General features: G+C 58.4%; 4 protein-coding genes across 4 annotated transcripts; 2 read left to right on the forward strand and 2 right to left on the reverse strand.

Annotated features, from left to right (window-relative positions):
* Positions 1-285: 285 nt before the first annotated feature.
* BESB_074090 (uncharacterized protein) lies at positions 286-1599 on the reverse strand (the record flags this gene model as incomplete). Its single annotated transcript, XM_029365782.1, has 1 exon — positions 286-1599. The coding sequence occupies one exon, from the start codon at positions 1597-1599 to the stop codon at positions 286-288; it is 1314 nt and encodes a 437-aa protein (XP_029218266.1).
* Positions 1600-5585: 3986 nt separating this feature from the next.
* Positions 5586-11264, forward strand: BESB_074100 (signal recognition particle SRP54 protein; the record flags this gene model as incomplete). Its single annotated transcript, XM_029365783.1, has 12 exons — positions 5586-5663; positions 6181-6501; positions 6836-6989; positions 7235-7334; positions 7620-7770; positions 8122-8270; positions 8593-8693; positions 9025-9182; positions 9536-9650; positions 10062-10167; positions 10796-10967; positions 11169-11264. 12 exons carry the CDS (start codon positions 5586-5588, stop codon positions 11262-11264), a joined length of 1701 nt encoding a protein of 566 aa, XP_029218267.1.
* A 3748-nt stretch (positions 11265-15012) lies between these two features.
* On the forward strand, positions 15013-16947 carry BESB_074110 (uncharacterized protein; the record flags this gene model as incomplete). Its single annotated transcript, XM_029365784.1, has 1 exon — positions 15013-16947. The coding sequence occupies one exon, from the start codon at positions 15013-15015 to the stop codon at positions 16945-16947; it is 1935 nt and encodes a 644-aa protein (XP_029218268.1).
* A 936-nt stretch (positions 16948-17883) lies between these two features.
* BESB_074120 (uncharacterized protein) lies at positions 17884-26983 on the reverse strand (the record flags this gene model as incomplete). Its single annotated transcript, XM_029365785.1, has 13 exons — positions 17884-18151; positions 18834-18970; positions 19409-19768; positions 20073-20224; positions 20841-21019; positions 21414-21576; positions 22335-22548; positions 22978-23055; positions 23086-23291; positions 23754-23829; positions 24397-24567; positions 24920-25035; positions 25333-26983. 13 exons carry the CDS (start codon positions 26981-26983, stop codon positions 17884-17886), a joined length of 3771 nt encoding a protein of 1256 aa, XP_029218269.1.
* Positions 26984-27360: the final 377 nt, after the last annotated feature.

The raw sequence follows: 27360 nt of genomic DNA on the forward strand, positions 1-27360 counted from the left end.
CCCCCCTCCCGCCGAAATTCGACGACGGCGTGTCTCCTCGCTTGTTTCCTCGCGCGGTCGCACGCTGCTCGCTCGGACTCCAATTCCCCAAGGTAATCGAATCTACGAATCACTCAAATGTGGTGCAGAGGCTTTGAAGAGACGCTCCGAGCGGATAGAACGGCGTCCTACACACACGTGTGCGCATACATCCCCCCGCTCCGCCGCCTTCCTTATGTCGATGCTACGGATCCAGCTCGGCGTGCGTGGGTGAAGAGGGCGTCGTCGGCGTCTCCTCGTCTCGTCTCAGGCCTTGGGTTTCTTGTAGTCTGCGCCGGAGAGGGCGAAGGGACGCGCGGGGCTCTGCGGCTGTCCCTTCCTGTCCTTGTGCACGGTGGCGCTCTGTGCAGGCTGGAACTTTTTCGCGTTTTTGCTCTTGCGGCTGCGGCGCTTGCAGCAGCAGGGGCAGACGCAGGTGAGGATGGGGCAGAGGAAGAAGCGGAAGGTGAGAAGCGCGAGGAAGTAGGTCACCCCGACCAAAAAGACGAGAAGCCCGAGGCGGTCAGCGAGGTGAGGAGGCACGAGGGCCTCGACAGAGGGGTGCGTCTTGAAGAGTGGCTCGAGGGCGGCATCCACGCGGCCGTTGACGCTGGGTACAAAGTCGTCGGTCAGCGAGGCGACGCCCTGCAGGCCCCTACTCACGCCAGCCGCCGCGAGCGGATACACAGTCGTCCAGAAGAAGTTCGTCGCCAGACCGACGGCTGGCGCGAGAGGCTGCCAAACCTTCTCACTGGCCATCTCCACGTAGGGCGCAGCGACCGTCGCAGCCTCAAGCCTGAGGAGACTCAGCTTGTCCCAGACGTCCTGCGGCACGTGCGCGACGAGGTGCTCGCCGACCGACATGTACAGCAGGCCGACGGAGCTCAGCGTCGCCTTGAGCGAGGCGAGCGAGAAGATGTGGTGCACAGCTGCCTTCTGCTGGGCGCTCGCGGCGTCCGCCTTCCGCGCCTCGACCGCGGCCTCCAGCGAGCGGAGCTGCGCAAGCAGCGCGGCCGCCTCCTTCTTGCTCGCGTCGTGCTCCTTCAGGGTCGCCTCCAGCTGGGTCTCGAGGGCCTTCTGCTGCTGGCTCAACTCCTGCGCCTTCTTCTCGGCTTTCTCCGCGGCCGCACGGTACGTCTCCACCTTCTTGTCGTTGCCCTCGGAGCTCGCGACTGCCTGCTTGGCTTCTAACTCCCTGACCTTCTTCTCCATTTCGGCTTTCGCGCTCTGCGAGCTGTTGAACATGGTGCGCAGGGACTCCGCCTGCCCCTGGCAGATCTCGAGCTCCTTCTGCTTGCGCTGAGTCGCCTCGCTGCACGCGCGAACCGACGTCTCGTGGGTTTCCTTGAACTGCTTCAACTCCGCCTCCGCGTTTTCTGCGCGCTGCTCGGCGTACTTCAGCATCCGCTCCTGGCGACTCTCAGTGTCGCCCTTGGCCGTTTCGGCAGGCTTTGCGGCGGTCGCGGCCTTCGCGTCACTCACCGCCTGAGCGAAGAGTACCCCCTGACGAGAGAAGTCGGGCGCGAAGGCGCCCAACCCGAGCACGCACATGCACAAGGTGAACGCTGCGGCGCGCGCCATCTTTGCAGAAGAAAGAGTATACAGGAGTGGAAGCGAGCCGCTGTGCAGGGAGAGAAGCGCGGCTGTGCTCAATCGTTTGCACGGACAGAACGTTCGACAAAACTCGCGTACACTGACGCTGGGGACTGGAATAGACTGGAAAGACTCTGAAGGACAGATTCGAGGAGCAAAACAAGAAGGGCACGATTGGAATACGAAATTGTGAAGGGTGAGTGGGCAGCGCGGGCCGCCCTCTGAACGCTGTGCTGCGCGGCGACACCGGCGTTCCCGTGTCTCTCAGGCTTTTTCAGCAAGAAACCCTGAAGGAAATATGGAAATTCTTCGAAGAAGGGAGTTCTTCGTTGAATTCTGAGAAAAACTGCAAACACCCGTGCGCACAAGGAAGTCGAGCGAACCAAATTTGCCGAGGTACGTACACTCCTCACGGGACGGGGGTGTTGACGCCTGTCGATGCGAGAGCAGCAGAAGCGAGATGCGGGAGACGGGAAGGAAGGCGAATTAAAAGTCGGCTGCGAGAAGCAAAGACAGAACTTTGCACATCCAGACGAGGTACGGGGCAAAAGACGTCAGGTCCGCCAAAAGGAGACTGCCGAAAAGGAGAGAGGGGGGAGCGACGACGTGAACGGCGCCTCTGCAACGCGCGCGCGGTCGTTACCGTGCGAGCAGAGGTGTCCGCAGGCAACAGACACCGCGCCGAGCCCCGAGGTTTCACAGTTCCCACGGCCTCCAGAGAGGCCACAGCTCAGAACCTTCAACGGAAGACGACGAACTCGCAGAGTTAGAGAACGCCGCAGGCCCTCGAAAAAATGATACGACGCCTCGAATCCCGACCACACAACACACCCTGCGCCTCAGCGCCGCTGACAACTGCCTCACTTTTGCCGGCGACCATCCTCCTCCCTTGTCTTCTGTGTCACTTGCGCTCCTCCGAGCGATTGCCTGACACCAACCGCCGCGGAACACGCCGCGACAATGGCGAACATTACGCGCACAGCGTGCCGCTGTACACTGGCGGGCAGCGTGCCGCTGTACACTGGCGGGCAGCGTGCCGCTGTACACCGGCTCCTCGTGGGGTGTGAGGGCTTGCCGTTTACAGCCCTTCAAGACAACACGAGTGTCCAAGGTGCCATTGAGCGCAGAGACGCCGCCACACGAAAGGCTACATACGTGAAAAGCACCGACAAGCCCTCTCCTTTCGTATACGACGACGCGTCCTGGGCGGAGGAAGCACGAAGGCCTCGCTCATTCCCGGAGGAGACGTGACTTAGACTGTGCAGGGGAATTCGACGGAGGCCAACGATGCTCGCAAGTCGATGCGGCTACGCTCCCCGCTCGTTTCTCTGCTTCTAAGCGACAGTCAAGGAAGGAGCTCGAGCAGGCAGCCCTGTGTTGCTGCAACATGCATGATCGGGTGCTGAAGTCAAATGAGCAGGAGGCGAAGGACCCGATACATGCCTGTGGCGACTCGCACTGCGGGCTTTGTACAAGCACCCCGCTAAGTGTGTGTGTCTACGCACAGATGTGAATACTCAGCAGGGCGTCAAAAGAAAGGCCCCCCCCTGAGTGTATCTACGCACAGCTGTCGACACTCAGCAGGACGGTAAAGAAAGTCCCAATCTTCCTTATTTTTCTCCGAGGCTTGAGCTGCGCAAGCGAACGCGGCGGTGCATAAAAGGGCAGCGTCAAGGCGCGATAACGACGACGCACGATTTGCATGAATCCGTACGTAGGTCCGACCCACTAAATCATCCGAATAGAACAGGCAGAAATGGCATTACAGCCACGGATGCGCTTCCCCGACGTTCCTCTGGTTCTACTCCCAGGGTCCGGAGCAGCGTGAACGAAGAGATTGCTCTGCATGCTGTGCACCAGCTGGCAGCAAGGGACCGACAAAACGCCATAAAGAAATAAATCACTTTTTCAAGAGCCTGAGTTAGCAGAGTCCCCTTGTTCTCCACCGCCCCCCCCCCCCCCCCCCCCCCCACCCCCCGCGGCCGTCCTCTTTCTAGTGCCTGAACACCCTGAGGTCGAGGACGCGACAGCCACACAGGAGAGGTATCGCCTCTGTGAGGGAGAGCCCAGGGAGCAAACCGTCGCCGTGTCTCTTTGTTCCTGCCTTCTGCACACGATATGTTTGCTTGGATGCGACTGTCGTGGAGGCACTGGACGTGATGTGCGAGCAACCTGCCCTTTTCCGCGATCTCAAGAGCGGATCAGAGATCTCGGGGTGCAACAGAAAACAGGCGCATCCTTGTTCCCCTGTCCGCGACACTGTATTTCTCTTCGTACTTTGCTATCTATTGTGCGTGCTGCGCTCTCCCGGTATCCGCGATTGCGTCACGAACCGTGTGATTACAAGAGGCGGCACATGCTCACACCTGCATTCGCCACACATACTCATGTATCGGTGTCTACGCGCCCATATATGCTGTTATTGCAAGGGCACCAAGCAGCCGCCTGTGACATGTACTCGATGTCTGCGCTGATTCCAACTCGAAACTGCTCCAACTACAGAGGCGGAATGAGTGAGCTAAACTCAAGCTCGCGACCGGCATGCGGGTGACCGACTTTGAGAGTTCATACACATGTTTGAGCACAGGAGACCTGTATAAGGCTTTCTACGCTTTGTCCGACACCGCAAATTCCACGCAGACTTGAAAACGTGAAGAGTGCGTGTATGTACTCAAACTTCTGTAGACCAGCGTAGTCGCATGCGTTGCCGCGGCGAGTGTCTTCTACGCGGGCGTTTTTGTCTGCGCAAGAGCGGTTCCCTTTTCCGGCACGCCCACGCATGCTCTCTTTCTTTTCGTTTTTTCCTAATTGTTGCCACCTTGTCGCTTGGCCTCGCCCTCGCAAACACGAAGAAAGCTGCGCTCGCTCTCCTTCCTTGTTTCCGAGCGCCCATCCTGCGTTTCTTGCGACAATTTCATGTTTCTCTCCCGTCGCCTCGGCCGGCGTTCCACGACGCCAGCTAGAGAGAGCAGCATTGCCGTGATATTCTTTCAGTACTTGCTGTTGTTGTTTCGGTTCTTCACACGAGTTTTTCGGTGTACAGACACCCCAGTCTTCGCCCTTTTCTCCTCGGGGCAGCGTTCAGCTTCCTCGTCTCGTCTCACGCTTTTTCGCCAGTTCTTTGCTGCTGCGCCAGCCAGTTTTGCTTGGCGCCCGCTGTTCGTAAAGTTTTTTGCTTCGAGTTCATTTTCGTGGACGCGGTTTCCGTAACAGCGGGGCTTGTCGCTAGGGGATATATGTGCCTTTCCGCCGGAGAGGTTGGACGGGGTCTAAGGACTATACAAGGGAAACGGGACGCCGCGCGAGTGCGGCAAGGCAGGCACTGTGACGAGCGACAGGAAGTCGAAGGAAAGACGATGAGTAACAGAGGGATAAGGAATTTCCATGCTTTCCCGGAACCTGCGGACGTGCGTCTTTTTCCCGTGTTTCACTTGTTCATTTTGTACTCTTCACCTCTTTTTGCATCACTTGCGCAGACTTTGACTTGACAGCTCTGCGGCACTGCCTCTCCAGTGGCTCAACCCCATAGTATCTTTCCTTCAAGTCTTTACCTGTCGAGCTTCACCTCGTTCGAATTCCAGTCTCCATCCATGCTGCTTCGGCTACTGCCTGCGTTTGGCGTGTTTCCCGACTCTCTCTTCCGCGTGTCCGTCCTCATTGCCTATCAGTTTCGTCTCGCCGCCTTTTTCGGACTGTTTTTCGAGCTTGCCTTACGGTGTCTCGCGTTGTGTTTCCTCTCGGGGTGTCCGTTTTTCTCCTCTGCGCCTTCCGTGGTTTGCGGCGTCTGGGGTTCGCTGCCTTGTCTCTTTCAATCTGTCGTCATTTCCTCGATGTGCAAGACCTAAACCCTTCTTCCGTGGCTCTCTCTCCGACGTTTCACCTGCCTGCCTGCGGACGGGTGCCTGCGGGCGGTATACGCCTTTGGACTTTTCCTCCTCTTTCGCGCCGCGCGTGCCTTTCTTCTGTTGAGAAAAATGGTCTTAGCGGAGCTTGGCGAGCAGATCACGGGCGCCTTGCGCCGACTCCACACCGCGACCGTTATCGATGAACAGGTGGGCATCCTGTCTGGTTCCTCTTACCTTTCTCCCTCTCAAAAGCCTTTGATTCCTCTGCATCTTCGCCTGCTTCGTTCCATCTCTTGTATTGCGTGTTTCGTTGCCTCCCGGCCGCGGTCTGCACTCGCCGCTTGCACGCCTCAGCATCTGCAAAGGGGACGGGGGGGGGGAGGGGGGGGAAGGGAAGGGGGGGGTGAGTGAAGAAGTCTGAGATTCGTCCGCGCGTAGACAGCGGAGGCTCGTGCGTTCTCGAAAGCGAGACGCGAGACTCCCACGCTTGAAAGGACGCGTTGAGGGCCTTCATTGCTCTCTCGCTGTTAAAAAACCTCGACGGAGTTTTTCTTGCGTTTTGAATGCGCGGTGCTTCACGGCTTCGTCCCTACCGGCGTGTCTTCCTCGTCAGGTAAACTTGTTTTCCTTTGCGATGCGGGAGACTGCCGCATCTACTCGGCGCTCGCCCGCGCGCGCCGCATAGGTCGACGTTTCCCTTTTTTTCATTTCTCGCTTTTTCCAGGTCGTGCAGGAGTGCGTGATGGCGGTCTGCCGCGCGCTGCTGCAGGCTGACGTCCATGTCAGGGTGGTGCAGCAGTTCAAAGGCGCAGTGACGGCGAGCATCAACAACCAGCTCCGCTCGCAGTCGCAGGCTGCGGGCGCCGCGCCCTCCAGCAAGCCCGCGGGCGAGAAGGCCCGCGGGGGCGCGGGACCTTCCTACAAGTACGACACCTCGACCGGCGCGACGACGGAGGCCGGCGCGGCCTCGAGCAAAGACACTTTCCAAGAAATCAACACGCGCGCGGCTGCCGTCGGCGTGAACTCCCGAAAAATCATTCAGAAAGTAAGCACTTTGCGACTATACTGTGCACACAGGAGAGAGGGAGGGATTGAGAGAGAAAGGAGCTTCCACCTCGGTCGCATGCGATTGGGGACTCAGGCTTTAGGATTCTACGCGGGGTTGGGTTTGCGTTTCGGATTTGAAGTCTCCGGGGCTGAGGCATGCCTCTGTGTTTGTAGGTGTCTTTGCGCCGTGTGCCTGCCCTTAAGCCTCTGCCGCACCTTGGAGCGCTGGTGCGCGTTTCGCGCGTCGCAGCCATTTCAGACGGGGTCTCAACGGCTGGACGTGTGCGCGGCGCCCACCATTGATGTCCCTTATTTTTTGTTTTTTTTTTCAGTGCGTCATCTCGGAGCTGGTGGCCATGCTCACGCCTGAGCGCCAGCCGTACGTACCGCGCAAGGGGGCAACAAACGTCGTCATGTTTGTCGGGCTGCAGGGAAGCGGCAAAACCACCACTTGCACCAAATATGCGCATTTTTATCAACGCAAAGGTAAGCGGGACCTCGAGAGGCAAACTGAACTCCGTGAGCACTCCACTCTTTTCGCGCCAGCAAGCTGCGCCTGCGACGACGTCTGATTCTCTCTCTTCAGCGGCACACACATCGCAGGAGGGAGGGGGGCGGGGGGGGGGGGGAGGGGAAAGGGGGGAGGGCGTCGTGAGACTATCTATGTCCCGTATCCGCGCTTTATTTTGCCTCAAGGTTTGATTTTGTCTGTCTGCTGGCTGCCTCGACAGGCTGGAGAGTGGCGCTCGTCTGCGCAGACACGTTCCGCGCGGGTGCCTTTGATCAGTTGAAGCAGAACGCGACGAAAGTCAGGATTCCTTTCTACGGCAGGTAAAGCATCTTCCAAGGAAACGAGGACTCTTGTTTTTCGTGATTAGCGTCTGCCGCCTCTGCTCCATGAGGGTCGCGCGGGCGTTCGGGTTTGCGCCAGGAGTGGCTGGGATTTGCGCGCGGTGTCGGTGTCGCCCTCGCACTCTGTTTTGCGAGTCTCTTTCCGTCGCCTCGGGTCTGTTGCCCCGGCCTCTCCCCTCTCGCCGTCGGGCTCTCGCTGCCGGTCTTCCCTTCTTCGCTTTCCCTGTTGCATGCGAGTCGCTGCGGCTGTCTGTGCGCCTGCAGTTACACGGAAGCCGACCCCGTCAAGATCGCGGAGGAAGGTGTGGAGCAGTTCAGAAAGGAAAAGTACGATCTCATCATCGTCGACACGTCCGGCCGACACAAACAAGAAGCTGCTCTCTTTGACGAAATGAAACAAGTCGCTGAGGCAATCGTAAGCCCCCACGAGCCATCCCTCCTTCTTATGTGTGGATATATACAACGGTATATATGCACCACTGTGTAGGACTACGCATACATCTATATATACATGTATATATCTCCACGGCGTATATATATATATATATACATATGGTGTACAGCATAATATATATATGTATTATCTCCACCATATTTAGATATATCTGAAAATGCGCGGATCCGCGGAAGCGCGGAGGGTCTACTCTTTGTCACGCGGTGCAGTTTTGACTGTTCAGGCATCTCGCACTGCATGCGTGTATTTGTTTGTGACTCGGCGCACACGGCTGCTTCAAAGGGCATTTGGCCTTCGTCTTCTTCTTCGCAGGACCCGGATGACGTCGTGTTTGTGATGGACAGCCACATCGGCCAGGCTTGCTTTGAGCAGGCGCAGGCCTTCACCGAGAGCGTAGACGTGGGAAGCGTCATCATCACCAAGCTCGACGGCCATGCAAAGGGCGGTGGCGCGCTCTCTGCGTAAGCGAGGAGACAGAAATTCAGCATTTGCTCAGCCGTGCACTTCAGTGTTCAGACTGCCGCGCATGAGTGGTGGCGGTGCACAGCAAGTCGTCACGTGTCTCGTGTGCAGCTTTAGGTGTGCATGGATGTATATATAGCTTGTGCGTTGCTCTGTGTACCGAGCTTTGACTGCACATGCACGCATTTATGCATGGATAGTGCCGATTTTAATCGTGTGCGCACGTGATGTGGACGCGCCTGGCTCCCCCTTCACGAGGTGAGGTCGCTTCCTCTCCTTCATTGCCGGCGGACGTTCCGGTTTTTCTCATTTTCACTCCAGAGTCGCCGCGACAGGCTCGCCGATCATTTTCCTTGGTTCCGGAGAGCATTTCGATGACTTTGAGGCGTTTGAGGCGAACTCGTTCGTGTCCAGACTTCTCGGTGAGTCACTCTAGTTTACGGAGCGGGCCTCGCCTCACGCAAGTTTTCTTTTGCGTGCCGTGTTCACGCGCTTCGATTTTTCTCCCCATCCTCCGTCTTCGTCTCCTTCTGCCGCGTCCTCTCTTTTCTGTGTGAGCCTTTTCTCTCGACGCGCGCTTGCTTCCTGCCGGTGTTTGCTTCTGCGGGCGTCGTGAGGGTCTCGAACTTCTTCGCGGGTGTCTCCGCTCGCCCTCCTCTCTTTTCTTCCGCCGTTTCGTGCTTCGCTCTTCGCGGGTGCATGTGGAGGTCATTGGATTTTCGCGTGCGGCTTGTTTCGATTCTGGGCTCCCAGGTCTCGGCGACGTCGGCGGCCTCTTCTCGACGCTGAAGGAGATGGTTAGCGTGGAGAAGCAGCAGGAGCTGATGGACCGACTGAGCAAGGGACGATTCTCCCTCGAAGACATGGGCGAGCAGTTTCGCAACGTCCTGAAAATGGGTCCAATCAGCAAGGTGAGTGAACGCGGAAGGGCAGCCACCGCTACCGCGCAACTCGCCTCCGCAGGCCCAGAGGCAGCATGCAGAGAAGCATGGGACGAAACTTTCTCTCAACAGCGGCTGCGAACTGAGCCGGACTCGTGGCTGTCTGAGATCGAGAACGGCGTCCTAAGGACGCTTCTATGGAAGAAAGAGATCAGGAGAGAGACAAAAACAGAGACGCGGGCGCGGGGGGGCGAAGGGGGCCGTGAGCGCCGGCACGCGGTGCAGACTTCTAGAATTTAGGGCTTGGGGTGGGGATTGTTTGGCTATGCGTCGACGGCCCCAGCGGCGCAGGAGTGACGTTAAACTCTTTTTTTGCGCTTCAGGTCATGAGCATGGTACCAGGCATTGGAAGCAATTTGATCTCGAAAGGACAGGAACAGGCGGGCGTTCAGCGCATCAAGCGCTTCCTCTGCATCATGGACTCCATGACAGACGGAGGTCAGCGAACAGAAAACAGACTCCCTTCTTCAGCTCGACTCCATGCCCGTGCCTCCTCGTTTGTGCTTCTCATTCTCCTTAGCCTTTTCTTTCGTTTCGCTGCAATAACTGCTCGCTCGACTTCAGAGATCTCTCGCACTGCTGCTTTCTGCACCGCCGGATATTATTTCTACGGATATATATCTGCCGCCATTCATACAGTCGGACTTGGCTCGAGTTGTATGTATCTCTAAACAAGGCATACGCAGTGCTCCATGTGTATGCGAGGAGCTCTATGTCTGCACACGAGCTTAGGTCGTGCCGGGACCTGTGTAGAAGTTGCGGCGACCGCGTGCGAGCCGAGGCGCTGCGTCCTGACGGTTTCGCCTTGCTGCATGCGCCAGCTTATATTCAAGTGCGGCGTCTGTGCAGAGCTCAAGGGTGAGAAACCTTTTACGGAGTCGCGAATCATCCGCGTGGCGCAGGGCTCAGGGACATCTGTCGAGGAGGTCAAGCTCCTTCTTGATCAGCACAAGCAGTAAGCCTCTAATTTTCTCTCTCAAGCCTCGCCTTCGCGCTCGCGTACTTCCAAACATATTCATAGACATATATGTAGATGTATATGCATATTTGTTTGTTTGCATGTGTTTATGTATATTTATGTTTCGTGCCACGCTGAGTGAATGCGTAGCTGCTCTGTATCCAGCGCGGTGTGGGTACGGCGAGCGTATTTATCTCAGTCAACCGGCTGAACGTCTGCCTCTTTGTCTGCGCCTATTTCTGTCGCGTTCTACGCGGTTCTCTCTCTCTAGATCTACCCCCAGCTCTCTGCGGCCTCGCTTCGGTTCTGCGGTTTTCGAATGGGGGCGCTTCGTAGTCTTTTCAATTAGAAATAGATGTGACTTGAGGACTGAATCACTCTCGTGCTCAACTGACAAGAACTGGCAAGTATTCGTTTGGTAGTTCACCTCGTCCTGCCGCTCTCCGTCGCACGTCTCCGAGCGCGGGGTTGTTTAGCCCTGTAAATTTGTAAATTCTGGAAGACTCTTGTGCTCATTTGTATAAATCCATTGGCGCTTGTCAAGGATGTCGCGCGTTGGTTCTGCGACTGCACCTGGCACCGATGTCTCTGTGTCGTCGCGGGTCTTGTGGCATTTTTTCTGCAGATTCAGCAAAATGGTGGGCAAGATGGGGAAGATCGGCCTGACGAAGGAGAGCTCGCTGCAAAACCTCATGCGGAATCCGCAGCAGATGATGAACAAAGTCCAGTCGATGCTGGATCCCCGCATCTTGCGACAAATGGGCGGCGCAGGCAACATGGTTAACCTGATTCGCGAGGTCCGTCATCCGCTCTCGCGCCTCTCCAGGCGTCAATCACACGCATGAGTCTGTCTGTGTCTGTCTGTCAGCATGCAGTGTGTCTCGCATGGCACTGCGTCTGTTTACCAGCAGCGGACTCTCCCTCTGTTTCGGGGTGGCGCCCAGATGGACACGCGTGCGAAGCCTCAAAAGCTGTCTCGTGTCTTTTTTTCTTTACAGCTCCAATCGAAGGAAGGGATGGAAGAGATGCAAGAGGCGATGCGCCAGATGGGGATGGGCGGCGGGTTTCCCGGAATGGGCGGCATGCGGCGCTAGGGGCGAGCGGAGACGCCGCAGGGGTTCGGTCTCTGCGGGCGTTAAAAGGCGTCCGCAGATAGAGTCTCTGGCTGTAAACTCGCGAAAACAGGGAAGTAAGATGTCGCGGCGAGGTGCCGTGAGATAGGCGACGAAAAGGCTAGCGCACGCAGAGGTGGATCTCGTCGGAAATGCGAAACGAAGAGTTGGAAAAATGCGGAAGGATGTGTCGCACGTTGTGGAGGCATAGGGAAGCCTGAGTGCGAGAAGATACCGTGGGAAAGGAGAGAAGGTGGCGGCGGTGTGTATGCTTAGGACTTCGGATGGAGGACGGCATGCAGCGGAATGAGAAAGAAAAAGCGAGAGGAAGGCCGACTTTCTTCTCGTTTCTCGTCCACATGACGAGAAGGCGATGCACGAGATGCGGATAATGCGAAGTCGCGGCATCTGATTTGGAGCCCGCGAGGCATCGAAACGAATACACGCAGATGAAGAAGACATGTTTTTCAAAACGACTGCAGTGAGAGACGCGTGAGGCGCGCAGCAGGTCAGGATTACGCAGCTCGAGCCGGCGTGGAAGGAATGAGCGCGAGAGCGCAAAAAGAAAGAGTGGCTTGTGCAAAAGAAACTGAGAGATGATGACTCAGACTGAGGCGGAGATCGCCAAATCGACGTTCCATGCCCGCGCGTTTCCTAGCTTCGGTCACGTTTGGTCTTCTCTCTCAGCACGTGGCGTGTTTTTAAAAGCTAAACTCCTTTCGCTTCGAATGCTTGCGTGAGTCTTTTCGTCTTGCCATCTGTGGCGCGACTGGGGGTGATGATCTTGTTCCAGGGGCTCGTTCTTTCGGCGCTGTTTTCTCTGAATATACATGTGCTTTTCTCTCTATTTTTCTGTTCGCTGCCTCGTGCGAGAGTTGCTCTGTCTCGCCTCGCCTGGAGTTTTTATTCGCGTTTGTGGTGTCTCTGTCTTGCACGACTTTTGTGATCTTTCTGGCTAGTATCGCTGTAGACCTGGCTCCAAATGCTGTATGCACCGCTTCATTATCGCGCTTGTTTCGCTCCAAAGTCTCCTTTGAGTTGACTGTGGCTTCCAGTCCAGCGAGGATACACGCAAGAGGTTCCTTTCGCCTCGCATGCTGGGCAGCGGCTTCTGTTCGCGCAAAGCAACTAGAGCCGCGTCAGCCGCCCTCGAGGGAGGCGAAGCTCCGCTAGACTAGCGAACTGCACGCTCTGGTCTATGCCGATTTTCGGCGAAGCGATAAAGAGTGGAGCGCCTGGCGCTGTCACCGGTTGTGTCGCGCGTCGGTGCCATCGCCCTAGTCTCTTTTGTGCGCCCGCGCGCCGCACCTTAGCCGCAGAGCGCAAGTCGGTGCGAACCCTGGAGGCTGAGAAGCGTGTCCCGCCGCGAGGCAAGCCTGTCTTAGGCGTTATCGTCCTGTGGCGTGGAGGGGGACAGACGCCTCTTTCGACCCCCAGGAAGCCTGACACGACTTCCGGTTCCTTAGTGTCGGGGCACCGTACGATGACAGTCAACCTAGCGGTAGATGCCCGCGCTTATTTCTTTGCTACGACTATCATGATTCAAAAAAACGTACCGGCACTCAGATTTCTCAACTGCCCACATGCAGAGAGTGGTGCGCGCCGAGCGTCGGATGAGTCGCTCGCCGAAAACCGATTGTCAAACTCCTTTTACACTCGAGAGCCAACGCATGCCTCGGTATTCGGGTACGGATGCATGATCCTGCGCTTTGAGTGCAAACTCGATGTGGAGTCTGTCCCTAACCCGGCCTCTCCGAAGGCTCGCCCGATACACATGTGCTTTGCTGCATGTGTGGAGCGAGCTCATCCGGTTTCCGGCGGAGTGTCGGCAGGCATCCTCCCTCGCCCACGTGGCCTTATGCGTTTGTCGACACGCGGAATTTCGCATCTGTCGCCTTCGCCTCCTCAGGATCGCGCGACTCTACGAGTGCTCACAACGGCACCCTATAACGTACTTCTGATCCTAAGGACGCAATGCGAAGTAGATACAAGGATCTGGACAAGCACGAATAGATGTATATAAACGACCGGGACATGAGTCGACTGGAATCTATAATACAGGGTTGAACCCGCCCGTCAACGGCTCCAGCATCAACTCCCTCCTCTCTGTCCCGGAGAGCGCCCTGCAGCTGCTTTGCATGCACAGCCATGCGGAATACCTGGTAAACAGCTGCCCGAGGCGATTCAATGCCTTCCAAACACCCGCCCGCGCCTCACGTGTTGTCTCGCAGCGAGTCGCTGGTAAAACACACGCGTGGAAGGCCGCCGAGGTGTGCACGACTCTTCGCATGAGCCGCCGAAAGAGATCCTTCCGGATTCGCCGAAATTGCGCGGGCCCCGCACACGAGGCTTCTCAAGCGTCTGCAGCCGGTCAGCTTTGCCGATCCGCACCCCCCAGTCGCGCCTAGTCTCCTCGCTTCGGCGTGTTCATATCCGTCAACACCCTCCAGAATGCGCGGCGATCGCTTGCCCTCGAGATTCCTGGACTTTAGATAGCCCTCTGCGCTGGAGTCTGGCTCCAGGGCTCTCTCACGCACTGCTAGAGACAGGGGACGCTTCAGCTTCTGGTTCGCCTGCTGCGAACTCGGCTGAGTGATCGGCGCGGCGCGGATCGGCGTATAGACGAGGCTGGAGGGCGACTCTGTGGCGCATGCGTGAAAACGCGCGCTTGACTCTCTCGCGTTTCGTTCCACGCACCCGACGCTCGGAGGAACGCGAAAGCAGATATAAACAGTGTCTATCTTCATAAGAGACGCGATCGCAGCTTGCAAAAGCCTCCTTGTGATTTCCCGTAGCCGATTTCGTCTCGCGTCCTCCGTCGTGAGGCCGAGGCGCACGCAGGGAGCTATAGGGGGTCGCTGGATGCGAAAATTTATCGCTCGCAGACGAGAGAGAGAAGCTCCGCGACTCATTTCGTCCTGTTTTCTGCCGCGCTTCACGTGAGCGAGGTTTCCGTCGACTTGCGTTCCTTCTGCAGCCCTCCCCTTGGCGCGCTCTGCCGCGGGTTTCGCGTCTGAAACTCATAACACCTGCGGTCCTCTCTCTACTCTTGGGAGACTCGAAGAGCCGGACGCGCGCGCGTGTGTGTCGGCTTGAACTCTTGGACAACGTAGTGAATTCTTGGATTTCTTCTCTTCTGCCGCGGCTCGCTCGCGCGCTGCCTGCAAAGAAAAAGGCCAACTGAGTCGAGAGAGAAGCAGCGGGGCGTCTCACCCGCGCTCGTCGCCCGCTTCGGCGGGAAGCAAGAGGCTTTCACCGCCGCAGCACACCACGGGAAGAACGCACGGAGGGAGGGCGACTGACAGTTCGTGCAAGAAGCGCAGGGAACGAGGCTTTTTTGTCCCTATCCTCCTTTGTCACTTGCCCCAGCCGCTTGCCTCGCGGATTGGTGTCTTTTTGCATGCGCAGTCGTTTGGCGACTCCGCGAGAGAGAGACTCACCCGCTTCCTTCCTTTCTTCTTCTCGCAGACTGAACGCTCGCCTTTGGAGGAAATTCGATTTTTGCGGCCGGCTTCGAGGGAAGCCGCGTGGACGTCTGCGCCGCGGCGTCTCCTCTCTGCTCTCCGCATCACCTTCTGCTTTGATTTCTGAGTGGGTGCGTTTCTCGCGTCCTGCACGTCCCCGGCTGCCGCTGCATGCCTGTCGCCGCGTCCGTGTGCCTGTCGCACGCGTCGTCTTCTCCTTTGCGTTTCGTTCTTCTCTCTACTCTCCTTGTCGGGCTCGCGCTACCATGGCGCTGCGCCCTCTCGCGGAGATGCCCAGCCGTCACAGGGCCGCGCCTGACAGCGACGCCTCCGCGCCCGGTGCGTGCCAGGAGACGTCGCAGCCGCCGCCTGCGTCGCCACTTCCTTCTCCCGCCTCTGCGGCTGCAGCGTCGAGCGCCGATGCCTCGTCGTCGCCGCGCGCGGGTGCGCCGTGCGCGGACGCGGAGGTGCCTTCAGCCGCAGGCCCTTCGAGAAACGAAGAAGAGGAGACCGGGGGAGAGCTCTGCGCGTATGACGATGAGAAGAAGGCGGGGCGGCGGCGGCCGCGAGGCGACGCTGGACTAGCGGGGGAGGAGGGCTCCAAGAGTCCGAAGAAGAAGAAAAACTTGCCGCAGAGCTCGGATGAAGAGGGCCTCTCCGCCGAGCGTTCCGCGGACGCCGGCGCAGAAGAAGGCCGACGAGAGACCCGCCTCGGAGAAGAAACGGCACCGCACACACAGGCCCCTGAGGAGGACGATTCGCAGAGTTCCACTGGCGCGTGTGCGTCGCAGTCAGCGGGGGCCCTGGGACGCGACGGAGAACATTGCGAGGCAAGGCTGGGCGCAGCGCCCAACGCAGTCACCAGCCCGTCTCAAGAGGCGGCGCGACGAGAGAGACAAACGACGCGAAAGACAGGGGGACACGACGAGAGAGACAAACGACGCGAGACAGGGGGACACGTGGCGTCGCCGCCGAGCGCGGCCGCCTCGCCGCCCTCAGCGTCTGCGACCCTCACGTCGCCTCGCCCGACTTCGCCTCGTCCGACGTCTCCCGTGTTGCTGCCTTCGTCTCCGCGTTCATCGTGTCTGTCGTCGCTTGCCTCGGCGCTCGCGGCCTCGCTGTCTCTTTCCGACGCGCATGCTTCTGCGCCGGGCGAGGTTGCGGCAGCGGCGCTCCCTGCTCTGCTGCCGCACGCCGAGGACGTGCGCCGAATGCTGCTGCTGAAGGCTCAGGCGTCGTCGCTTTCTGTCTCCTCGCCGCTGCTGCCCCCGCGGGTGGCGCGGCTGCGCAGCCCGCCGCTCCGCGCCTCCGCTCGGCGCGACGCCTCCGACGACCCGAGGTACGCGCGCGGATCGACTGCGCCGTTCGCCGCCTCCTCGTCGTTTTCGACGCTTCCGCCGAGGTGTCTGGATGTGCCTTTGGGGCGTGAAGCGCCAGAGGCGTGTTCGCTGCCTCTCGCGGCCTCCAGCGTGCCCTCTTCCGCTGCGCCCGCGTCCGCCGCTGGGGGCGTGAGCGTGCTGTCGGATCGCGACGTCGCGCGCCTGCTGAGTCGCCGCTTGCGAATCACGACGCGCGCGCAAAGGAAGTCTTCTCTCGTGGCGAACAGTCACCACGCCGCATGCTGTGCACCTGCGCGAGCGGCTGCCGGTCACGGCGGCGCGGGGGTGCGCGGTGCAGAGGCGGAGCTCGGGCGGTTCGCGGACGGGTTGCCGCAGATGAACAGCACCGAGCGCGTGGCGTCGTCCTTTCTCGCGTGGAGCGCTGCCGCGCGCTCAACGACGACGGCTCTAGATGTTTCTGGTGGCGAGCTGCTGCGCCGCGGAAGGAAGCGGAAGCGAGCCGCGGCGCTGCTCGACAAACTCCAGATCCTCAGGTGTCTGAACTGCGGAGAAGTCGCGCGCGGCGGCTACAAGTTCGGCGACTACGTGATCTGCTGCTGCTGCGGCGAAAACAACTTCGCCGTCGTCCGCGAGTGGAGCCCCGGCGGCGAAGCGACCACGGTCGGAGGCGACCGGGGACAGGCCGGCGCCCCGGCGACAGGGGTCGGCGGTGGCGCCGTGAGCGGCCGCCGCGGCAGCAAGCGCGAGATCGGGATCGACAGCCGAGGCGAAGAAGAAATGGAGATGAGCAGGAAGATCCTCGAGAGCGAGGACAGCTCAGAGGACGAAGCGGCCGGCGCGGCTTCGGTTTTCCACTATTAGTGCCTCTCAGAGTCAATCAAGGTTTACGCGGGGACGAGACGCGAGAGCAGAGGGACTAGAAGAGGAGAAAACAAGATAAAGAAGCCCCTTGGCGGCGAAGAAAGACATGAGAAGTGCGGCAAAGCCAGCTCCGAGGTTTAACCGCGCGAGGAGGAGGAGAGGCCGAGTAGGCGGGCGCAGGGATTCGAGCTCTGCAGACAGCTCGAAAGCAGGGAGGGGAGACGCCTTACCGAGGATGTGGACTAGAAATGCAGAAGGACGACACAAAGAAACCTAGACTTGAGAGAGAGAGAGAGTGGAACGCTGTCGTGCCTCATCGAAGGGACAACGTAGGCGACGAGGAAACGAAGACTTTGGAGGCGAAGGCGTCAAAGGGAAGGGGGCACGAAACCGTCTCGAGCAGGGAAGCGTGTGTGCGTGTTTTTTTCAGTGTTGTCCTACGAGACGCGATAGAGACTGCTCAGGAGTGGCGCGACGGCGCAGGTCTAGCCGTGGAGTAGAGGGAGTTTTTCTGTTTGAATCGGTTGCAGATTCGATGCGCAGGTCACTCTTTTTTCTGTTTGTTCAACCGCCAGTCGGCGTCCCTTCAAGCCGCTTTCAGCGCGCAGGCGAGTCCGTGAACAGCTCCTCCACGCATATATATATATATATATATATTTACATGTGCAAGTATGTATATATATAAAAACATATATACATATATATGCTGATTCTTGCACACTGCACATCTGAAAGTGTATAGAAGTGACGTGTGCGTGTGTATGCCTCGAACTTGCGCATGCCCCGTGTCCTTGGGCTTTGCCCGCGAGCGCTCGCGGCGAAACTAGCTTCCTCTCGGGCGCGCAGAACCTGCCACTGCCGGCGATTCAGAGCTTCAGTGCGGCGTGCGTACGCCCGTGATGCAAGGCGCCCACATGGCGCTCGCTTCTTCTGGCTCTACGCTCTCTCGCTGCGGTCGCGACCCTCCTCAGTGCTGCTGCCGTCTCGCCTCCCGTCGCCGGCGCGCAGGTCGGTTTCAAAAACGCTGTTTCCGTGAGTGATAAGGGAGAAAAAGTTAATTCCATTTTCCACTCCGACTAAACAGCGTCGCGCGCCGACAGGCTGCAGATCTGCGGGGGGGGGGGGGGGGGGCTGCTGGGGTCGTCTAACCCCGAGCCCGACCTCAGGTGGCTCCACCAAACACTCCGCAGTCGCGGCGGCATACCTGTCACCAGTGCGGCACGGGGGCACAGAGCCTGTGTGGCGTAGAGCGATCTGACAGCGTTTAGGGCAGCGACCTGATCCTCGCCCCGAGACTGGAGACGCCTGAACAGAAACGTTTTTTTGGTCTGCTGTTTGTTCGCAATACGACATGTTACACACGTACACATGTTGAGCGCCGGCACGCATATCTAGGGACAGGAGCAACTCTATACAGAACTATCGTTTAGGCTATACGCATACATGCAAGCACGTCCCTCGACACCGTGGTTTTTGCATTCCGCCTCCCTCCGCGCCAAAAGCGAATCATTCCCCAGGAAATCCGTCGTGCGCGCCTACATCGACGCGTGTTACCGACCGAAGGAGACAAGCTACACACAACAGAGAAACTACCTGAAAAAAAGTATGTATGCACGAATACGCGTAAGGACACCTTGACTTTGAGCGTTATACGTCACACGCGGGCTTCCACAGAAGTGTGCACGTATTGCAATCTGTTGTTCCGCGTGTGAAAACACGCCCGGCACAAGAGGTGCCGCGTGACCGTCTCCTTCCCCCGCACGCGAGGCATGGGAGAGCGCTGGGCAAGCATGCCGTTGCATTTCCCTTCGTAGCCGGAGAAATCCCCGCGGAGTCGCCTTCAGCCGGAACCCAGGACATAGTTGTGTGTGTAGGGAGAGACCTACGCCTCTGCTAGAGACGCGTTGAATCGGGTTGATAGGGTTGAAGCGAGCAAGGACACCGTCGCGTCGCCGATGTTTGGAATTTTTTTGAGTTGTTTTGCTGTGTAGTGGCGCACGTCCTCGAGCGTGGAAATCCCAAACTGAACAGAATCCAGGGGACTAGAGTATGAAAAGTCAATCAGAAGTTCGTTTCAGCCGACCCCCCCCTCCCCGCTTTGACGCAAAGCGTAGCTACTCTAAACAAATGAATCGCATTCACTACCTAGTTCGAGGCTGCAGTGGCGAATCTGTGATGCACCCACTGCGCGCTGCGAAAATGCTCTCAAGACGCTCGCCTGCAAGCATCTAACTTCACACGCGGTCGACGGCCCTACCGCCGTGCCCTTCATCCTCAAATACGTTATATACAGTATGTACTATATATATATATATATATATATATATATATATATATATAAGACTATATTTGGAGGCCTCCACAGGTCATCCCGGGGGATGCAATTCTCGGAGACCAAGCGTGCGGAACCATCATTTCTTGCGGTCCGAAACTCTGTCTGCATCGCCTCTCCTGAACTTACGGCGTGTAGCGCCTGCAGCGCTCTGGGGGTAATCCCCTGGACTGAAGAAAGAAGCACGTCGCTTGGCCGTTGTTCCTCTCGTTCTTCGTCTTCTTCTGCTACCTCGGCGCGGTCGCCGGGAGTGTCTGTGTCTGAGTCGCTGGCCTCTTGAGCCCGCCGTTTGCCTCGGAGTCCGCCGCACTTGCGTGTGTCTCTTGCTGCATCGCCTTCGTCCGCTGAGTCGTCGCAGTTCGCAGCTGCTCTTTTGCGTTTTCGAGGCCTCCTCGACGGCGCGCGCGAAGCCTCGGAGTAGCCGTCCGCAGCATACGGGGCCGTCGCGAGCTCGCGCTTGAGCCACGCCACAGGATGCACTGAGCAAGGCTGGACACGCACCAGAGAGAGAGGGAGGAACGGTGGGAAACGAGGCGCAGAAAGCTCTGCAGAGGGCAAAGACCTCTCGCAAGCAGATGACGCACGCGGGAGGAGACACGACAAGGCCTGGCGCCTCTCGCGCCGCTTTGAAGGCACACCTCGAGAAGAGAGAAGGAGACGCCTGCGAGGCGCGCTTCGCCCCAGCAAGCTTCAGGCGCACCAGCAGCCAACAGACGCAAATACGCACACCAAGCTGCGTGTAGGAAGCAGCAAAGCGAGCGACGTCGCCGCTTCGCGCGAGGGAGGCGCTTACTGGAGGCCGGAACTCGGGCATTGCGAAGCTCTTCTCGCCCTCCGCCAGCGTCATGTTCTGCGCGGGGTTCTCCCAGACCATGAGCGGCGGCCCGCCCAGACGCTCCTGCAGCGCCTTCGCTTCGTTCCACGCCGCCACGTGCTTCCACGTCGCTGAAGAAAAACCGGAAACAGAGAAGAACGCATGCGGCACGGAGGCGAGAGACAACGAGCCTGCGTGCCGCGGAGCAGCACCGAGGCCCGAGAGGGGAACCCGCCGCTCAAGAACGCGCCCTACAGCCAGCGGAGCAGTGCAGAGTGAGACAGCGCCGCGGTAGTGGGAAGCGGCACTGGAGCCGGACTACGCAGACAGACCGGGCGTAAATGCGGCGATTGGCAAACAGCACAGTGGAACTAACGAGGAGGCAAAGTACAGGTGCTGTGAACGCTGCACTTCGCAGCATATACCAATTTACATCGATCTGAATACATGCGTATACTTATGTATATATATTATTGACCTCCGTGGAGAGCAGAAAAGACTTCGGAAGTGCACATGCAAATATGAGGCTGGCTAAAAGTATTTGAGCGAGACACACCGAAGCGACGATTTCACATCCCTCGCGTGCGCCTAACCCTGAACGCGAGAAGCTGCCTCCTATGCCTAACCCTACATGAGGCCGCGGCGCAGCTCCTCCCAGACGCTCAACGTGCGCGCGTGTGTAGACCGTCCCATACACAAAGCCACAGAAACGTGATTATGAGGGCTTGCGATGTCGTGTTTAATCACCTTCGAGGTCTTCGTCTTCCGTCTTCCAGTCGACGTCGCGCACGAGTTGCCTGCGGAGCTCGACGAACCATGCGAGCATGTCTTGCAGCGCGAAGGCGAGCACCTCCTTCGGGCTCTTGGAGGCGTCAGTCCAGATCTCCACGACCAGCTGCTCGGTCGGATTCGTCGAGACCTGCCGGCTAAAACGCGAAACATTTACAAACGACAAAAACAAAAACTCCGCGTCGCGGGGACGGTACGCTTCGCAGCAGCGGTCAGCAGATATGCAGATAAATGTTCAACTTGCACCTTCTGAGTGGGTTTCAGGTTCCAACAAAATGCACAACCTTCCCTTCTGTAAAGACAGTTGCCCTCAAAGCCACACGGATTGTCTCCGTCAAACCGGAGGGGACAAGACGACGCAGATGCTCACACTGGTATCTACCCATATATATATGTATATACAAATATATGTACGTATATGCATGAACATCGATGCTTATATATGTATATATACATGTATATGCGTATAGATGTTTTTGTAACGTTTGCAGGTGCCTTGCGGAGTTGCTAGGAGGATCCGCATGAACGTACTCTTGGCAGAATCGCGTCCCCATTAGCTTGTGCACAGCGAGCCTCATCATCGTGCATGCGCCGAAGATGCAGCTAGTCGGATAGAAGCCGCGGTGGTCAACTTCCCAGATGCGTCGGCGTTTGTAGCAGCGGGTGTCGACGCCCTCCTCCTCGCGATAAAGCCCTGAAAAAAATCAACAGAGACACAACGAGGCGCAACGGTGCCCACATCGCTCTCAAGCGTGTCCATTCTTCCACGCGCGCGTTGACGGTTCAAAGCGCGCTCACTGCGGCGCCTACTCTCCGTCTCACCGCGATAGCGTGCGTCTTCTTCAAGTGGTTAGAAAAGAACAAATCTATGCGTGAACGTGTCTCTCAAGCAGGAACCGGAATGGCAGACTCGAGTCTGAATTAACGCGCATCGGAGAATGCAACTGAACAATCGAAAAAAGCGTCTGATGCAACACGCACAAGACATACGCATTGTGATCTGTCGCCGCCATTCACGAGTGCGACCCAAGGCGAGTTTAACATAGAGACCGGCTTCCTCACCGACGGTGTGGTTCGCCTCCCGCCATGTATCTGGCTGCACATCTACCTATCCAGTCGCTCAGTTGCTAACGCAGATTCCCAGAGTCGAAGCGCCAGTGCACTCCAACTTGCATATCATGCGCTGCAGCTGCCTGGGGTCTACCTATCTGGTGTCCTCTCTCTTGCTCCGTATCTCTCTACCCACCTCTCCGTCTGTCTATCTGTTTGTCTATATCTGTCTATGTATCTATCTATGTATCTGTCTATCCACCTGCTAGATCTATCTGTCTACCTCTCTCTGTGTGTGGCCTTCTATTTATCTATCTGACTGTCACGGTACTGCGATGGCTGGCTGCGTCTGCATGGAAAGCTCGCAGGCAAACCCCTCAATTTGCGCGTCTCCGGTCGTACCGAACAGATCGGCGAGCCAGGCGCCGCGTCCCCACTCGAGTTTGACTTCGAGATCCAGCACGCCGCCCTCCTCGACTTTGGCGATGAAGTGCTCGGGGTTCGCCACTCGGACGAACGACGGCCAGTCAACCATCCCCGCGACAAGCAGCTGCGGTCCTACCGCTCGCACGCGCACGCAGGCGGACTCGCCCGGCACCAGCGTCTCAAACGCCACCTGAGACGGCACACAGAGCGGATACGCAGAGACGGAAGACCGCGCAGAGGCCGTCAACAGCCGAAGCGACACGCAGACCGGGAAGGCGCGCCATCCCGGCGGCGACATTACGCTGTTGCGAAGGCATCCCCCAGCCGCCTTCGCGACCCAGGGGAAGTCTTTTTCGAGACAGGAGATACGCCGCAGAGCGCTGCTGCAGCCCACAGGAGGTGGCGCTGTGCGGTCTAGCCCACGTGCTAGCGGCGCGGGTGCATCAATCCATCCGCAGATACGCACTACATGCATCATCTACGCATCCACTTCGAGCTACGAGCACGCCCACGCCTCTCTGCTCCGCGACTTCACTCCCGCCTGCGTCCTGGACAAGCGAGAAATGCTGGGTCCGCACCCCCGCTCGCGACGGATATCTCCGCGTGTCCTGCGCCTTACGCCCTTCAGGTTGAGCGAGATCTCGAGCAGGTCTTCGCGGACGTTGGGCAGCTGCGTGACCATGGGCTCGTCGCGTCGCTCGGCGTCGCTTCGGGCGGCGCGTCTGACGCTTGCAGCCCCGTGCGCTTCGTCCCTCGCGCAGGCCGGCTTCCCCTTGCCGCGCTCAGCCTCCGCCGGCGAGTCCGCGTGGAGCTTCACGGCGACGATCGCGTGGCCTGGGCAGCGCTGAGCTGCGAAGGCTTTGATCAGCGACCCCATCGTCCATCCGGTCGTCACCGGAATGGGTCCAACGTACAGCTTCTGATACAGGTGTCCTGGACAAAAAGAACGCGACGCCGCAAACGCAGGCTACTGGTCACGGCAACGGGAGGAGACCCCGGCGCCGCTGTGCCGCATGGCTCGACGCGCCCGAGCCTCAGAGTCAGTCTTCTCGCCACGCCGAGTCCGCGCTTGCAGAGACGCCAGAGGGTTTAGGGTTCACCAGCCACGCCTGTTGGCACGCTCCTTCGCGAGGCGGCGCGGGGCCTTACGACGCACTCGCAGCTGTGTGAAGCGGCGAGGCCTGAAAGGGCCATCGTCCGGCTTCGGGACAACTGCTAATAAGGACAAAAAAGAATATCTGAAAATAAACACAATAATGGTATTTTTAGGCGACGTCTCCGGAGTAGACGTGCTAGCCACATCGGGGTCATGAAATTGCTTATGCAATCCAGACACAGCCCCCGCGACAGCGGCGCGTCTTGCCGCCATTGGCTCTGGCGCAGCGGCTGACGCACCTGTCTCAGGAATCACTGTAACGTTCGTGCCTTCCTCGACGCGAAGTTTGAAATCTTTATCCCACGAAGGCCAGGTCTGAGGCAGAGAAAAAGGATGGAGGGTAGGAGTGAGAGCAGATCGAGGAAGAACCAGAATAAAACAGGCACTCCCTAGAGATGCCAGTCGCGCCAGAGGCGGTGCCAATCGACACTTGAGAAGCCACAAAACGCCCAAAGAGGTCCTCAGGGCACTGTCAGAGAGCAGCCAGTCACGCGTGAAGTCTTCCAATGTCCTGACCAGGACAGACAGTAAACATCGCTAAAACCAAACAGATATATATATATATATATATATATATATATATATATATATATATATATATATGCATAGGATAGCAGATAGACGTCCATAACCATGTATATGTATACATAGACTGCACATGGACATATCTCGCTCTCTAGGCTTATGTGCCTGTATATACGTAGGCGCGCTCTGAGCGCGAGGCTGTGAGTGCATGAGGATCCGAAGTCCATGCGTGCATGCAGTCGCAAGAAGACTTTTCTGTCGCGTGAAGGCGGCGTTTCAAGGCAGAGTTCGCCCAAGCATCCGCTTCGTTAACGACATCCAGTTTCGTTTTCCTCAGCTCCGTCTGAGCCGACTTACGTCAAACATGCGGGCGTCGCCGTAGAGGAGACCCATGCGGTCGCGCCTGGGCACGAAGGCAGGCGTGAAGGGAAGGAGCGTCAAGTTGTACTTCGGCGTGTAGATTGCAGGGTCGAGGGTCGTGGAGTTGTAGAACTCCTCGTAAATCGGGTAGTGCCGAATATCGTAGGACTGCGAGAGCACAGCCATAACGCTACACGTACATCTCTTTCTTTCGCCGTGCTCACGCAACTATCACTCGATCTGGCTGCCGCAGCGTCTGGACGCGGGGCCTCTGCAACCGCCGAAGCCTCCTCTCGGTCTCCTTCTCTATGGAGCAAGGCCCTCGGCTCCATGCATCGCTGTCTGTCACACACGTATATATGTATATATATGTATGTACATACATATAATTATATGTACACTTATATGGATATCAGTAGATTTGGACGGCCTGTCTGAGTGATCCTGGCTTGAGCGCTGTTTAGTGAGCGCAAAATAAGATCGTCATGCGCAATTTCCGTCTGCTCTCCTCGCGCCTCACCAAGCCTCTGGCTTCGTCCCAGTACTGTAGCGGCACTCGGTGGAAGGCGGGCTCCTCCTTCCCCCGCAACGTCTCGACTGTCGGCAGCTGTTGAACGCCGGGGTCTCTCCAGCGGCCTGAAAACGAACCAAAGCGCCTGAGCCGTCGCGGTCAACTCACAAGCTACGGCGTCTGCATGCGTACCCATTCATATGTTTATATATGGATACATGCAGATACATGCATGTATACATATATGCATCTATATATATATATATATATATATATGTAGAAATATACATATATATATATATATCTGCGTACACATACATGTATGTATACACATATATGTATACATACATTTTTGCAGGAGGAAACAGGGCACATGCGTGGAGGCCAGCCCTGCGCCGCCACATCCACGCCCTGTCGCGCACGTGCAGGCTCGGAGACTCCGACACGGAAAGGGTCAGCCACATGGCGCAGCGTAAACCCTAGAGCGCCGCGCACACCCCCCGGCAAATCTCGAGCTGCCTGCCGCGCAGAAGACGCAACCGCTGCAGAGCCGCGAGGCGCCGGAGAGGCTGCGCCTGTGCGTGAAAGACTTTCGCTGCGGCGACGCACTTCTGCGCGCGTACCTCGGTTGAGCAGATGCCAATTCTTCCAGGTGTCTGTTTGGTTGAAGTGGTCGCCGGCGAAGTATCCGTGGCGCCACAGATAGCGTTTTTCATCTGGCGACAGCTCGGAAGCCGGCGCGCCCGTGAGGTTTCGCGGATGGAGCTCGACGTGAGGAATGCGGGGGCCGCGGTGGTACAGCGTCGTCGGAGCGAGTTTCTCTCGCTGCGGGGGCGCCGCCTCCCCCTCCCCGCTGTGCCCTCCGGCGGCCGCAGGCCTGTGAAGTGTCTCCTCTCGAGGGCCTGCGTCGGACGCGGCCTCGCCTTCGCCCAGGGCGCGCGGCGGCGCGGCCCCCGGCAGAGGCGCGTCCGCAGAGGGAGGCGGCGGCGCGTGCGGCGTCGCCGCCGCCGCCGTTCGTGAAGCGCGAGACGAATCGCTGCTGGAAGAAGGAAAAGGCGACGCTGTCGACGGGTGCCCAGGCAGCGCCGGAAGGTCGCCGCGCCGTCGCGCAGCGGCGTAGTACCTCTCGAGCTCGTTGAGCGCAAAGGCGGAGACAGGCGAGGCCGGTTGAGAAGCGGTTTCAGGCGTGGAAGAAGCGGCCTCGGGCAGACTCGGTGCCGCCGCGGAGGATGAAGAGTAGAAGGCAAAGGGCTCGCTGCACGTCGGCGAAGGCAGGGGAAGCGACTCTGGCGACGCCGACTCGAGAACGAAAAGCAAGTCGTCGCCCGCCTCCTCCGCGTGGCCTCCGGCAGAGGACTCGAACGACAGGGGGAGGGACGCGAAACAGGAAGACGCGCCCGCGGAGATATTGAGACGCGCGCCCGCCGCGGCCGGGGTGGGACGCGAAGAGAGACCAAAGGCCGCGCGAGAGCGAGAGGAGTGTGGGCGCGCGGCAGAGGCGGCGCGAGAGAAGGCTGGGCAAGGCGAGTGCGCAGCCCCGCGCGAATCGAGCGACAGAAAGGAATTCAAAACGAAGGGTGCGCCCTTCCGCGCACGGCGAAATGCGCCGCAGCGAGACGCCACGCCTCTCATAGCATAAGGTCCTGATGGGGCTGCATGCGCCAAGAAGACCGCGGAGTCTCGACACGGAGCTGGCGAGCGGCGGCGGCGCGCGGACATACACGTAGGACAAAGCACAGCACTCGCAGGCGAAGACGCGAAGCCGACACCCAGAGGGAGGCAGGGTAACGAGGGCACGTGTGGCGGCAAAGTGGAGGAAGGAGAGGCCGCCGGCGCAAGAGGTGCCGGCGAGAGAGCGAAGGCGAGGGGCCCTGAGGGCGACGATGAGAAGCGCGAGAAAGCCGGCGAGAAATTATAAGAAGACGAGAAATGCGAGGAAAAAGAAGCGAGAGTCGCATCCCGCAGATTAGACACACCGAGAGAGCCGAAGCGAGCGGCATGCGCCGTCAAGAAGAAAACGAACGGCGAAGGAGGAAGGTGGAGAAGGACGGAGGGAGTCGGCGAAAAAAACATAAGTCAGGAAGGCTGCGAAAGCTGAGAAAGAGGCCGCGCACTCTCGCCGCGGGGGCTTGGACGGAGCGGAGAGAAAAACCGAAGAGAGAAAACGCAGAGGCGTAGACAAATCGATGCCGAAAGCCAGTGGATTCCCTCCGCTTGATGAGGCTGAGACAAGAGAATAAGAGCGAAGCTGGCGACTAGACGAAGGAGACTCTAGAGAGGCCGGCGAGGGAGGGGGAGAAAGCGTTAACAGAAGAAGCAGAAGAAGAAATGAAATTAAAAGTGACAGACGGGTTTGCCGCGGCGGCTGCGCCATCGTTCCATGCAGATCAGTGAAGCAGCGGCACACAAGAGACCGGCGTGAGATCTATTAACATACTTGCATGGCTGCG

The sequence above is a fragment of the Besnoitia besnoiti genome, assembly GCF_002563875.1.
Source record: "Besnoitia besnoiti strain Bb-Ger1 chromosome Unknown contig00007, whole genome shotgun sequence".
NCBI lineage: Eukaryota > Apicomplexa > Conoidasida > Eucoccidiorida > Sarcocystidae > Besnoitia > Besnoitia besnoiti.